At 35.8% G+C, this 13,830-nt stretch overlaps 1 protein-coding gene across 2 annotated transcripts in view; it reads right to left on the bottom strand.

Moving 5' to 3' along the window:
* itga4 (integrin alpha 4) overlaps nt 1-13,830 on the bottom strand; it is a 39,944-nt gene that overhangs the window by 7,288 nt on the left and 18,826 nt on the right. For both annotated transcript variants that reach the window (XR_015926275.1, XM_088605157.1), the window contains exons 15-22: nt 13,573-13,727; nt 8,713-8,865; nt 8,313-8,389; nt 5,258-5,408; nt 4,829-4,927; nt 3,987-4,063; nt 2,309-2,398; nt 536-617 (exon numbers count right to left, since the gene is read on the bottom strand). Coding sequence is in view for 1 of the 2 variants with exons in the window: in XM_088605157.1 (XP_088461283.1) it covers nt 536-617; nt 2,309-2,398; nt 3,987-4,063; nt 4,829-4,927; nt 5,258-5,408; nt 8,313-8,389; nt 8,713-8,865; nt 13,573-13,727 (884 nt within the window). In the remaining variant the exon portion in view is untranslated. The remainder of the gene's footprint in view (nt 1-535; nt 618-2,308; nt 2,399-3,986; nt 4,064-4,828; nt 4,928-5,257; nt 5,409-8,312; nt 8,390-8,712; nt 8,866-13,572; nt 13,728-13,830) is intronic.

The following is a 13,830-nucleotide window of genomic DNA, read 5'->3' as shown; positions in this document are numbered from 1 at the left end:
TGCAAGACACTGTATTTAAAATCATCTAATCAATTTACTGCCCACAATTTACAAAAAATAGAAAAAGGAGAGATTAAACATTTTGTTTGTTAGAAATAAAATCATTTCCTCACACTCTCTATATTTCTAACATGATCTTCTAGAAAGTTAGCTATCTTGTAGTTTTCCAGCTGAGCTCTCAATTACCTAATTCAACCCTTAATTGAACTAATAATTGTCTTAATTAGACCTTTTTAATTGTTTCCAGCTTTCATGTTAACTGTAACATTTTGTAAGCAACTTGAAATCTGCAACTTCATAGGAGATGAAAATAATTACAAAAAGGTCTAATTAAGTAAATTGTTCATTCAGTTAAGAGTTCAATTAAGTAAATGAAGGCTCAGCTGGAATGAAACACCAGAAGTCACTGGAGTCTGGGAAGCCCCAGTCTTTAACAATCAAAAACCTACTCTAAACAAACTTTTAAACATGCTGCAAAGAGCCAGGGGTTGTATTCCATTCCTAATCAAGTTTAAATTGTTTCCAAGCTACTTACACTGAACGTGTAATTAAACTTCTCAGAATAGCAAGGACCCTCCTTCTCCTCTCCAAACACAAATAAGGATGGTGAAACAAACCTGCATTTGTAGGAGACACATGAGAATAAATACTACTTACGTAACCCATGGTTCATTTTTTTCCAGTGCATTTGTTCAACTCAACTCTCCAATGAAGAGTAGGTTAAATATTCTATTTCTAAAACCAACAAAAATGACTGTTGTGCTTGTGTACCAAAATTATTTATTAACATACACTAGGTATCATGCAGCTTCCATGTTTTTTTCAGCACTCTTCCAAATTTAAGAGATGTACTTTAATAGTATTTACTGCATATTCATTCCATTAATAGAGTCACTGACTAAACAACAATACTGTATATAATGTAAATAAAATACCATGCAGAAGACTTCATTTACAATACATGTAAAGTATGTTACAAGCATCACCAATTTACTCAAAACCACCAACACTGTCCTCTACATTTAAAACTTTGTTATCAACATGGTCTTAGTTTATGGAAGAAGAAATCAACCTTGTCATTTAGCAATCTTTGTTTCACATTAGACAGAAGCCTCAAGAACTACACCAGCAACTGATATGAAGTGTTGCAGTTGCCAATCTATTCGCCCCACTGTCACGTGCTCCTTGTCATTAATATTGTTTGCAGATATAAAGCTAAATGGCTAATACAGATTTATTAGGATTAAGAGTGACATTAAAACAAAATGGTTTTCATTTCTTAGTAATGTTGTTCTAATGTTGTTTGCACAGCAGAGCATACAGTACATAACAGGAGATTGTAACACTCTTGGTTTCACTGCAGTTTGATATACCCAGTTGCCATTTCACCTCACCTTGACCATCAGCTGATCCTTTTCTGTTCTGCTGCCCCCACCTCCCACCCAGGAATTTCATTAGGGAACTTCAGAAATATTATACACCCGTGGAAAAGGAGGGCTCAGATCGGCTGCATTCACTGATGGGACCCAAGGTCCTGGTGATCGTTATCACGAGGGGAGGAGAGGCGATCAATTTTCAACAGACTGCAAGGTTGCACGTTGACTAAGCAGTTATTTTCAGTATGTGTATTTTCCCAGTGAGGCAAAAATATTTTGTGTATTGTGGAACTTTTTCTTTTGAAACGGCTATTAATGACCACCACCATGCAAATTCAAGGATATTCTCCTCAACATTGTCCTCAGAATTGCACAGAATCCAGCTTAGATCATTGCTGGCCTGAATGTTTTGCATTCAATTATTTGCTTTTATCTTTTGCTAATGATTAATACACTTGCTCCAGGGTTTTCTGGTACTATAAGCTTTTTTTCCCACCCCATCTTAATCAGCTGAAAAGATCCATGATCGAGAGTTACACATTTTCACCTGCAATTGTGCTGCAGTAAACAGAAAGCTTTAGAAAAGAACAGATAGCAAAAACAGTATTTCAAAGACAAATAAAACTGCTAGATCTTTATAATTGGCTCATTTCTTATGTGTTTGCAACATACAGAAGAATATCATTGTAACCTCTGAAAGCTGAACAACTATTTTCACTGGGCATGATGTATACTAAAATGTTTCACAGAATTAGGCATTTGTTCAGTTGTTTTTTTACACACAATGGCTTTGCCAATATAACGCCTTTCCAGTGAGGCTGCTAAGATACATAACCCCAGCTTCAAAATAGGCATGAGATGTGGTTCACCAGAAACCACTGTTAAAAAGAGAGGTGAGAACATTCAAAATGCTTCTAAAAGGATAAGCTTACCCATGGACATTTAAGTCAACTCCATATCTCAATGGTAAGACTAGACTCGCAAAGTTGTCATGTTGAAGGTTTGTATCTTCTGCATTTTCACTGCAAAAGAAAACATTTCACAATTTTTTATAAGCAGGAACTGGTTTTGGTGCAAAAAGATCAAGCCAAACTAAGGGATATTGTCAGAATTTATCAAAATTATATTAGAAATACTAATAATTTTTCAACTATCAAATATTTAGCCTGCACTGCAAAAATGATTTTTCAGATGGACAGTGTGTCATTATGGAGAATCTTCCCTTTTGAAGCATATATCTATCTTTATGTTATATCTCACATAAAATGTGAGATATGTGAGATATGATGTGAGACACATTTTATGTGTTATATCTCACATAAAATGAGAATATGTATACAATGCCTTGTAAAAGTACACAGTTATCACACGGTTTCTTTAAAGCCTTCAGTCATGACTCTTTAAAGTTGCAATGAAGTTTTGTTAAATACACAATCTACTTCATACATTCAAATAAAAAAAAACAAAACAGTAAACAGTTAAGGTGAAAGAAAATGTAAAACTCATATTTGCATAAAGTATTCAAACCTTTTTGCTGTTTGGCAAAACAAAATTAGAAAATGTAAAAAAATACCTTAACAAGCCACACAACTACTGGAGTGGCTTTTGTTTATGTGGTTCATATGATTTTGCAATAAATACACCTGTCTCTGTAAGGTTCCTCCCTGCCTAGATCAGGCTGTTCCTTCAAACTGAGCAGCTGGGCAAGGATGAAACTTGTAAGTCTTCAGTTTGTGCATTCAGGTTTGGAGAACAATGTTAATTTGTCAAAACGTGTATGCATTATTTTTTTAGTTTGACAAAATGTGTCACCGTAGAAAGTTTGGTGGCTCTTTAATTAGAGTGAGGACGTCTAAATGTTAAATTAGTTCCTCTTTAAAGCTAACTGTTACAGTGTTACTGAATGTATGGTACAGTAAATGTAACCATGCCTTTAAGTGACTGACCCCAGAATCAAAGTGTTATGTGCAGGGCTATTCACATCATCTGCTCTTGAGACCATTAAAAAAAATGCCACTAACCTAAAAGGCATCTCAAGGACAGATAGCTAATGACTTGACTCATTAAATTTTTTGTTTATCAGTTCCCTTAATTCCGACTAAAACACAGCGCATTTATCTTTCAGGTAAGTAATTACATGTCTACATTTGCCTAGTGGATTGTTTAAATAGCATTTTATAGAGCTGTGCATGCAGTAGCAAGACGCCATCTATAAAAAAACTGTCTATAAAAACAACACCTCTCATTATTTCAGCAGTTACAGTAGCTCCATATCTTGTGCTTCAATAACTTTAGAGATTGTGTGATAAATGTGTTGTTTTAGAACTATGCATTCTCATTTTTCCTAGCTTTAAAACATCTACGGATCTTCTTTTTTCCTGTTGCATTCCTTTATTTTACCAAGTAAAAAGAAACTGAGAAATTCATACAATGATGACCCAGAGACCCATTTCTACAGCAGGGCAAATACTGGAGCAATCTGAGTGAAGTATCTTGCTCAAGGGTACACAAGCAGAATTTGCCCTCCACTGCCCTCCAGTTTGCAGTCCAGGCTCCACCATTGACCCCACACTGCTTTTTCCCCCCTTAATCAAAAGGAAGAGGATTTACCTGGTTGCATTAACTGTGATGTTGAGGTCCCCTGCACTACTGTTTCTGTTCACATCCAATAAGAAACTGACATTGACCTGAAATGGATTTGCAATCATCAATGTATTTTTTGTTGGAATGGCACTTTAAAAACTGAAATGCGAACATTATGTTCATCATAAGGAAACAAAAGTGATAATACAATTTTTTTCTTGTGCTGGTATAGGTTTTCCCACTCTGTTCAAACTGCCCACAATGATCCCACTCTGCGGTGAAAGTATTTAAAGGGGAATAAGTGATAAGGCTCTGGCACGAATACTGGTGTAAAGCAAAACTCAAACTCCCACATATTTCCCACACTGCAATTAAGAAAGTATTAGGTCACTGTATAATAACTGTATACTCCAAAACATTTGCCACTCTCATAAATTAGGCTTCTGAGTACAACCTCTCCCAACCAAGAAAAAAGCATTCCTCTTGTACTGCACTTTTACTGATGTGTTATGACACATGCTGAATGCAGCATTCAAAGTAGGGCAACGTACTGTACAGTAGGTTTGTGTGGAATCACCAGTTTTGGGCTGTGAACAACATAGTGTTAATCAAAACCTCTTCTAAACCACTAGGAAGCAATATTCCTAACTCATTCATACTATTAAATGTAATCCCATGCCGTCCATCATTAAATATAAAATATTATGGCTACTGTGCAAAAACTTTTAAAGCAATACTGGTTCCCAAGATTATCATCACAGACACAACATAAGGGAACATATGTTTTGACAACTGATACTGTATGTTTGTATAACCATTTGATTTTAGTAATACACTCCATAATCTATCATTGAAAACATCTACTGTACCCTTGTAAGAGAGTTAATGTACAGATTCCCCACACTGCAGTCCAGTCCAACTGTTGGCTGTTCTTGTTCAGTGATTTCACAGCTGATATGCTTCTCTTCCTGAAATCAAATGCATATTTATCCACATTCATTATCTTTATGGATATGCTTTATGATATGAAAGGCATGTAAAACCTTAGTGTAACTCATAAAGGGTAAGAATTCAAAAACCAATCTCAGTAACTCACAAATGTTAAGAACTTCAAAATAAAATCCTTATACATGTATAATCAGGGAACAATATACTATACATAATTACAAAATCATCAAGCACAGACTGAGAACAAAGTGTGCAAATCGGCCATGTGTAAAAGCTGATACTTTCTATACAGTATCTTCATCAATTATACACTTAACTGTGTCAAGATGCAAGCGCATTGTGGATCTTACCGAATCTAAGACTTTAATAAAATACAGCATATTCGGGAATCTTATATGGAGGGCAGCTTGGAAGGCATCATCTCCTGCATTAAACAGACTCACGTTCAACATTATAGTCTTCCCATTCCCTAATGCAAAATACGACTTGCCTTTATGGGACCTGGAAGAGATACAAACAGGTATATTGGTGTCACAATACACAGCAATTTGTATAACATCTCATTCAGATATATTTTAAAAAACAAAACGGCATTGTTTGCTTTATTTATCAACAAAGACTTCCTATGCTATATCTAATAACATCACAGGATGTCCTACTTTGAAAACTGACATGTACTGTATATGAAATTCTGGCTTTTATCCAAAACATTAGTCACGGAACACCTTTGGGAAGGAAGCTGGCTCATCGACAAGCGGCAGAAGGTAAAAAAAAGATGGCATATAGGGGTTTTCAAGGTAATGGTGAACAAAAACAAACTACAATAAAAATTTTCCTGTAGCTGAAAAAAGATTTCAGATTTCAGGATTTGAATTGCACTGAGGAAAGTCTTCCTTGCCACTTTATCTATTCTAGTAAGAATTATTTTTTTGTTTTGTTTTGATTTTGGTCACATTTTTCTATCACTTCATACTCCAACGCCTTTGCTTCTTTCTGGCTGATGGTGATGTTTCCATGGTGCTGCTGATGAGCAGCTCAGCAGCTTGGAGCGTCTGTGAGAGCAGAGCACCAGGTGCGCATCTGGGTGTGTGACAAGACTCCACCAATGACACTTCTTTCTTATAAATAAGCAGATTTTATTTTTGAACAACAGTGGCCAACATAAAAATAAAAAAATAAAAAAATCTATGAATGGTAGAAAAATAAACTCACACACATTTAAAATGAAATGGTGGAAAAACTGGCTAATGTATTAGCTCCTTTCATTTCAGCATGCATGCCGTGCTTTTTTTCTCTGTTAGTGGGAGGTATTTCACACTTGTGCTCATTCATTATAGAAAATATTGTTTGCAGATCAGGGGAACACAGTTGGTTGTTATTTTTTTTTTCCCACCAGGAAATCAGAACATGAAGAAAAAACTTGTATTATATCTTTAAAAGTTTAATGCAAATGGATACGATGGTGAAAAAGTAAAGTAACTAAATGCTGCTGATGAACTGGCTTAACTAAATGCATGTGAAATTAAAAACTTGCAAAGTTGCTGCAACACATTTTATTTCAGTTAAAATTTTCTTTATGGAAAATATAAGTTATATTTCAGAGCAATCTTCACACTGTGACACATCATCCATATATATTCTACGTACCATTTCCAAAAGTAACACATTTTGTAGCCTAACAGCTTGAAATCAAGCCCATTAAGCAAAAGGTGATTCCATAAAGGACTATCTTAGGGATGTGTACACTTATCCAACACATTTTTCTAGGTATTAATTTACTTTTCAGAATGTTTGATTTTTTTTTTACTTGGAGGTTGAGTATTACACTGACTACATAAAGGTAAAATCCATTCTGGTTTAATGTGTCTTGATTTCAGGCTGTTTGGCCATAAATGTTAATTTGGAAAGGGTGTATAGAGTTTCTATAGGCATTGTAGAGAATGACTTAAAGATAATGCAGACAGGAAAACTATTAATATAATAAATGAATTACAGACAGATGCTACTGTAGGTATTACTGCTAGCTTTCTGTGGTACTGTAGTTTCACACATTCTAAACTAATGGAAACTTGAAGCAGCCCAGCAGATACTAAAGGAAGTTCTGTAAATGCTTTGTGGTTTTTTTTGTTGAAGTTATATCTGAGCGCTGTTCACTGAATTGACCTTTTTATTTCCTTCATCATTTGGTGATATATACACAGAATGCCACAGAACACTTTGATTTCATCAGTATGAAGGCTGTCACGATCGTAATCCCTCCTCTTAAGGGCGCTCCGGCTCTTTCACATTTTAGATTATGTGCACCTGCCTCCAATCCTGCCCCTCCTTATTTTAGCCGGGCGCTCTTGTTACTCCCGGTTCTGCACTGGAAAACGGACGCCCGGAGGCCCACCCACATTTGTGGCTTGAGGGCACAGGCCTCCTATCGGCGTCTTGACCCAGCTGAGTCCGGGGCTCAGAGCGACTGGCCTCGTCATCCCATTATTATTTCCTGTCCCTGCACCAGATCCCATTCTGGGTTTTAACCTCGTCTTGTTTGTCTCATTTGGATCACCCGGATTTGGACCCTGGACTTCCCCCCGGATTTCCCCCTGGACTCTCTTGGACTTGTTTGCCACGGCTACGCCCCCTGAGCACCAGTTCACTGTCTTCATGCCCCCCTGTTTGTCAACTTGACCTGTTCTTCGTCGTCTCCATACCTACTCAACTCACTTCCAGATTATACCATCTGCATAGGGTCCAGAACTACGTTTCACGGGAGCCTGGACCAGATCCCGTTACAAAGGCCAAATTATATTATACTAGTTACAGTGCAAAATAACAGAAAGTAAAATATGTAATGGCCAAAAAAATCAACTGTTTCATTCGATCTGACGATGATACTCAACATGATACTCAGATAAAAAATAAAATGACTTTGCTTAAGTCAGAAATATCCAACCCTATCTATAATCACAACTGATTTTGACATTTATGGAGACAAAATAATGCAAAAAGACCTACAGTAAAGTGAAACCTTTAAACAACGTACAAACTACAAAGTATGTGTCAGTGCAGTCTAGTTATCTGATCTTCCCTTTGAAGACAAGCTTGGTTTGATTATTCATTTTCTGTATGTAAGGCATACAAAGTTACTGTCTATACTTCAAAGACATCAGCCTTTTATCTTAAAAAATATAATGATGTTTCAGTTTATCTTATCTGTGGATTCATAACATGCAAAAAATTATATTCCAAATTTAAGGAATCAATAAGACTGACCTAAGCATAAAGGATCATGGTTGATGCATAACATTGTTCTTTTGTTCTGACATTAATATACATCACATATAGTAATTAGATCAAAATGTAACATTTGAAAAGAACTGAAAAGTTAAGTACAATAACATTAAAACAGTCACTTACTGTGGTAAGACAAGCCCTGCTGAAACCCGCAGATTTGTGGAACAGTTTGGCCAGACACAGTATCGTGCAAACATGGTCTGTACATAAATCAAAAAGAAACAAGAGCAATGAATAGAGTGTTCATACTACATATTTTATATGCACTTAATATCTGAATAAACTCTTAGCCTACAAGTGGTCCTTAACTAAATATGAAAGAGTTTTTTGTTTTCCTTCTGTAGTGTTGCAATATAAGACATCAGGAGATTAATCTAAAACCTATCTTAAAACCACATTCTGGCAGGAAATAAAACAATCATTTCTTAAATACAGTGAAGCAGGCATGCCTGAGTAAACATATTATGACAGATTTTAATCATTGACATTAGGCCTAAGCAAAACTGTAAGATTGATCACAGACCTTATTACTGACAATATTGTTGTCTCCGTCCCTCTGTTGAAGGGTGGGTTTGAGATCTTGGAGATGGCTGGAGTCTCTTTTATTCACCTTATGTTCTCCCAGCTGGTAGGTTGCCTCAAACTGAATTGGGGTAAAAATATCTCTGACTTCTTTCTGTAACAAAATCAAAGAAATTATCATTGAAAATTCTGTAAGCAGAATTCTTAAACTATGGTTTCACATGACCACTGCATTTATGGTGACAAATTCAAATGTGTCTGACATAGACTGTTAGTACTGTATGTATCAAACGGTAGATAGATTACATTTTCTAGGCCTTCCAATGTCTTGCTTTTAGCCCCAGGGAAAGCTTAGACGTAAAAAAAATCACTCCAGTCTTAATGTAAATATTTGTAAAGAACATTCTAAAAACACAACCAAGAACTTTGCATATACTGTACAAATATCTGGCTGCACAGTGCTTTAAAATCCTAATCTCATATTAATAAATCCTGTTTTACACATTTTACAACTATAGTGGTGTTTACAAAATGGCTTCTGTAGTTGATCTTGTTTAATGAACGTCTGGTACCACTTTCTAAATTTCTAGAGTCTCCTATCACATTCACTTTGATCTCTAGTCTTTGACTGATCTATTCTCTCCTCACACTAGACGAATGCTTCATTGGCTCAAGTTAACTAACAGATCAGAGAAAAAAGCCTTCAAATCTTCATAATTTATTGTGGTTCTCTGTGTCATCCTAGAATTTAAGGTGTAGTACTTTGATCAATTTGAGCCTCCCAAGAGAAACTACTGACTTTAAGTACAAGTCATTACAATTTGAGGCTGGACTGAAATTATCTGTCAAGTAAGCTAAAACTATCCACCTTTGTATCTGAGCATTGGCATGATTTATATCTGGCATTTTCAGTTGTATGATTAAATATTTTCTGCCAGATGCATGCACTTGTCATGTACCATATTATGTCTTGTTATGCTATTTATATTAGATTTGTTTTCCTGTCTTTTTCTGTATTTTTTCACTGTTCACATTGGTGTAATGTGATGCATGTGTGTTAGCCAAGTCGTCATTACAGATGTGAGTTTGTTTTTAATGGACTTATCTGGTTAGTGTTGTTCTTCTTATTGTTGTTAATTACTGTACTAGAAGATGATCATACACAGAATAGCGCACTGTATAATAAGTAGCAACAGAGAACCCTTTGAACTGCACGCTATTATACTGCAACCAATGTCTCAAAAAGCAAACTGGATTCTGGACATTATTTATATTCCAAGGTGGAAGAAAACCCACCTTGTCCCTATAAATGTGACTCACTTCCTATACATCTTTTTATTTTCATTGTTACAGATGGAAAATTGTTGGGTGGTACTTTGACTGCTTTGTCAAAATGTAGAAGCTGTTCATCATTTTACCTCATAAAAAGTGTGAAAACATTAAGCCTATCCCTTGCGGTTGCTATTAGTTAATTAAAAAAGTTCACCCAGTCATTCTTGAAAGAAGCCTATATCAACTATGATAATGTGGATGAGAAAAACACAAAATCATGCTTATATACAGTAGATACTTGGCAAGTTACATTTAATGATGACAGGTTCAAAGTGATCAAAAAATAGTAATCCTTAGAAGAACTGTATAAGGTACATTAGATTCATGCTTACAAGGTGTCTATAAAACCTTGTTTAGAATATTGCTTTCATACTAAAGAAAGGATTTTATTAACTTAGAACAACTTCTAATAACAGCAAAAAGAATGCTTCCTGGTCTCAGAGGATTGTCATTTGCAGACAGGTTAAGAGAGATTTTTTTTAGTTTAGATCAAAGGAGACCAAAAAAATATTCAATCTAAATGTATAAAATCTTAAAGGATTTTTGTCTTTTATACCCAGAATGTACAGTATTTGGTTGCAGCCACAGTATTTGTGATGTGGAGACCAAACATTCCCAAAACTGTACTGGTAAGTTAACTGGCTTGTCAGAAAATTGACCTGGTGTGATTGAATGCATATCTGTGTTTGTGTCACACATTTCAAAGGCATGGGAGAGCCGAAGCCTGTCTCTATAAGTAATGGGCTCAAGGCAGGATACACCCTACATGGGATGCCAGTTACTGCAGTGTACACACAGAAACAAACACACACACTCACACCAAGGCCAAAATTTTCCAGAAGCCAATTAATCTACCAGTATATCTTTTGACTGTGGGGGGGAACTGAAGCACCTGATGAAAACCAGTGTTTTAACACAGGGAAAACATATAAACTCCATGCAGATAGTGCCCCAGGAATTGAACCAAAGACTCCAGGCCTGCAAGGCAGCAATGCTAACTAGTGTGCCACCATGCTGCCCCTATTTTTGTACTAGATGTTTAATAGTTTACATATAATAAAGAGGTCTAATAGATGTGTAACTTCTTAATGTGTTTGACCTCGGCTGGCCTCCTTTTTATGGAACTCCTGAGACAGACTATTTCCTCAGTGTGAGCTCCTGTGGGTGGGTATGGAGCACTTTGCTAAACCTGTCACTTACAACTGATGTTAGACATTCAAATATGTAAACAACATGTGACTCCAATAGAATATCTAGCATCATGGGAACAAAAGGAAACAATTTTTCTCTGGTCTTCCTCTTCTTTTCGTCATACAGTATGTCATTTGACTATGCTGACCTTAATCATAGTGATTCAAATTGCGTACACTTCTGTTTTTGACTGAATATTCAGTCACAACATAAAACACACAGTTTAAGAATCTTTTTAAGTTACTAAAAGACTAAATGCTACTTACTTGCCATATTGTATTTATCTATTGGAATATTACACAGGAAAGGGAAAAGATCCAACACTTCCTAAATGAGCAGTGACTTGTATAGAACTCTGGTCCCTCTCCAAACAAAATGGACACATTTGTTTCCCATTGGCATGTTCAGAGTGAGAAAGCCCAGATGTCACAGCACAAAGTACTGTTCTGTGTGTAATGTAATGTAAATATTTTTTCATACAAAAACTCCATGTGGAGGTTTTGTTATAGTTATAAAAAAAGAAAAAGAAAAAGACAACTTTCTGCTTCAGTATTACAGTCAATAAGTATAGCCTCTTTTTTATAACACATAACTTTTCAGTTTCTCACTACAAAATTCAAATTGTTATCTGCTCCAATATTATCTTGGGAGAGAAATAACAGTATGCAGAAAAGTTCAGTTTAAATATCTAAAACATGTTTCGTGTGATTATCTTCTGTTATTTTATGGTTTCTAAAAGATAAAGAAATCTAGCCAGCTATGCAGGAATGGCACCACAAAGATGGGATATGTGGGCATAAGTAACAATTCAGATGTCAAGAAAAGGTAGCATTCGGCTTCAACTAAAAATATTCCCAATCTTTTACTACTTCTGATATATCAAAGAAAGAGATTAAGTACTGTAAAATAATCAAGGATGGCCAGGTGTTGGCAGTCAGGAGTGCCTATAGACACACCCAGAGGTCCTCAGAATGTATTTATGGTGTCCCCAAAAGCAAGAGCTTTGCACCCTAAGTCAAATAGACTGGAAAATCAGCACTTTCACATAGCGGAGCAGATCTGCTCTGACTGCGTTTATGATGGATAAGTTGATGTGCAATTCTACTTTCGCAGTTGTTAGTAGCATTACTGCATTATTTATAATAGCTGTAGATCAATCTAATGTGACGCTTACGTTAAGGAGTACTTACTGAGAGTGATTTGATGAAAAGGGGTCAACCAAAACAAGTTGAAGTGCCCCGAGTGTGACAATAATTGCAATGGACAGACTAGCAGACTGACAGCAAAGGTAAAAAAAGGTTGAGCTAACACAGACATCTACACTATGCAGGAATGCTTGTGCATCCCAGCTCCAGTCCCATGTTGCCTGTGTGTGAAAACTGAACAGCCTGAGGCCCTGACGATTACAATAGCACACTTGATTAAATAATTCCCCCAGGTGTGGTAGATAGACAGCCCCTTGATTGTCCTTCCACATGTCCAGTGCTTCAATTCACATTGACAAGCTAGCTTTGACCAAATCGTGTGTTATCTAATTCATTCTAATTTTCCACAAGGTCTCTGCTGCATCTGTTGTGCATTATATTCATTACTCTAATTATCCATTAATTATTCAATTCTAAAAATATATAAAATGTACATCAGCCATGCAGGGATTAGTCCTGACAGATAATCATACTTGTTTATCTCAAACATCTTTATAATTTTCTGTGAACCATCAGCAGCAACATATCATTTACTTTTAGAAATATGAGAACAACCAGGAAACCCTGGTAAAAGAGCAGTTTTGGAAAGTCATGCGGGTGTCAGCTAACATCTGAAATATTAACTCAAAACATATTTTAGTTATTTTGATAAATAAACTCTTTGTTAATAATGTGCCTCGATATTAATTATTTTGTCTCAAATTATTTTGTCCGAGAAGGATTATTTTGAAATGGGTTGTCTGTCTAATGTTTTGGCTAACACATTATTAAAAGCATGAACCTATTTATACATTTATTTTAGTTATGTCATAACTCAACAACTGTATCATATTATAGAGGCATCATTAATTTACGAAGGTTTCCTTTAGATTATGCCAAATCAATATGTATCCTGATTGATTTGTTAAATAATCACAGAATCGAAAAGCCAGAACATAACTCCATCTTAACCTCCTGAAAGAGAAAAAGTTATATGACCTACAAAGACTACATATTGCAATGAATCCTTTAGCCTCATAAGCCCAGAAAAGCTTAACCTGGAAAATGGTTGGAAATTGATTTGAAACTAAAGCATGCTTCTTGGTATATTGATTTTACCAGTAAGCATTTGTCTTTTAAAAAAATTAACTTACCCTCATGTATGCTTGGTGAGTCACACAACTCATGCGGTTGTGCAAAGCATTTATTTTTCCTGATGTGCCATTGGAGGTCCCATTTCCAATAAAATAAAACCTGTAAGGAAATCCTTCTTTTCGGAGGACATCTGCAGTTAGGTTGTAAAGGAGACCTAAATAAAGAAAACAGAAATTCCAGGTCATGAAATACAAGGTTAGTACTTCTGTAAAATATTGGGACTCTACAAAACTGCCACTACAAGATAGTAGAAAAAG

Source organism: Lepisosteus platostomus, chromosome 14 (genome assembly GCF_059453375.1).
Source record: "Lepisosteus platostomus isolate fLepPlt1 chromosome 14, fLepPlt1.hap1, whole genome shotgun sequence".
In the NCBI taxonomy this organism is placed as follows: domain Eukaryota; kingdom Metazoa; phylum Chordata; class Actinopteri; order Semionotiformes; family Lepisosteidae; genus Lepisosteus; species Lepisosteus platostomus.
This window is presented reverse-complemented; position numbering and strand designations above follow the sequence as displayed.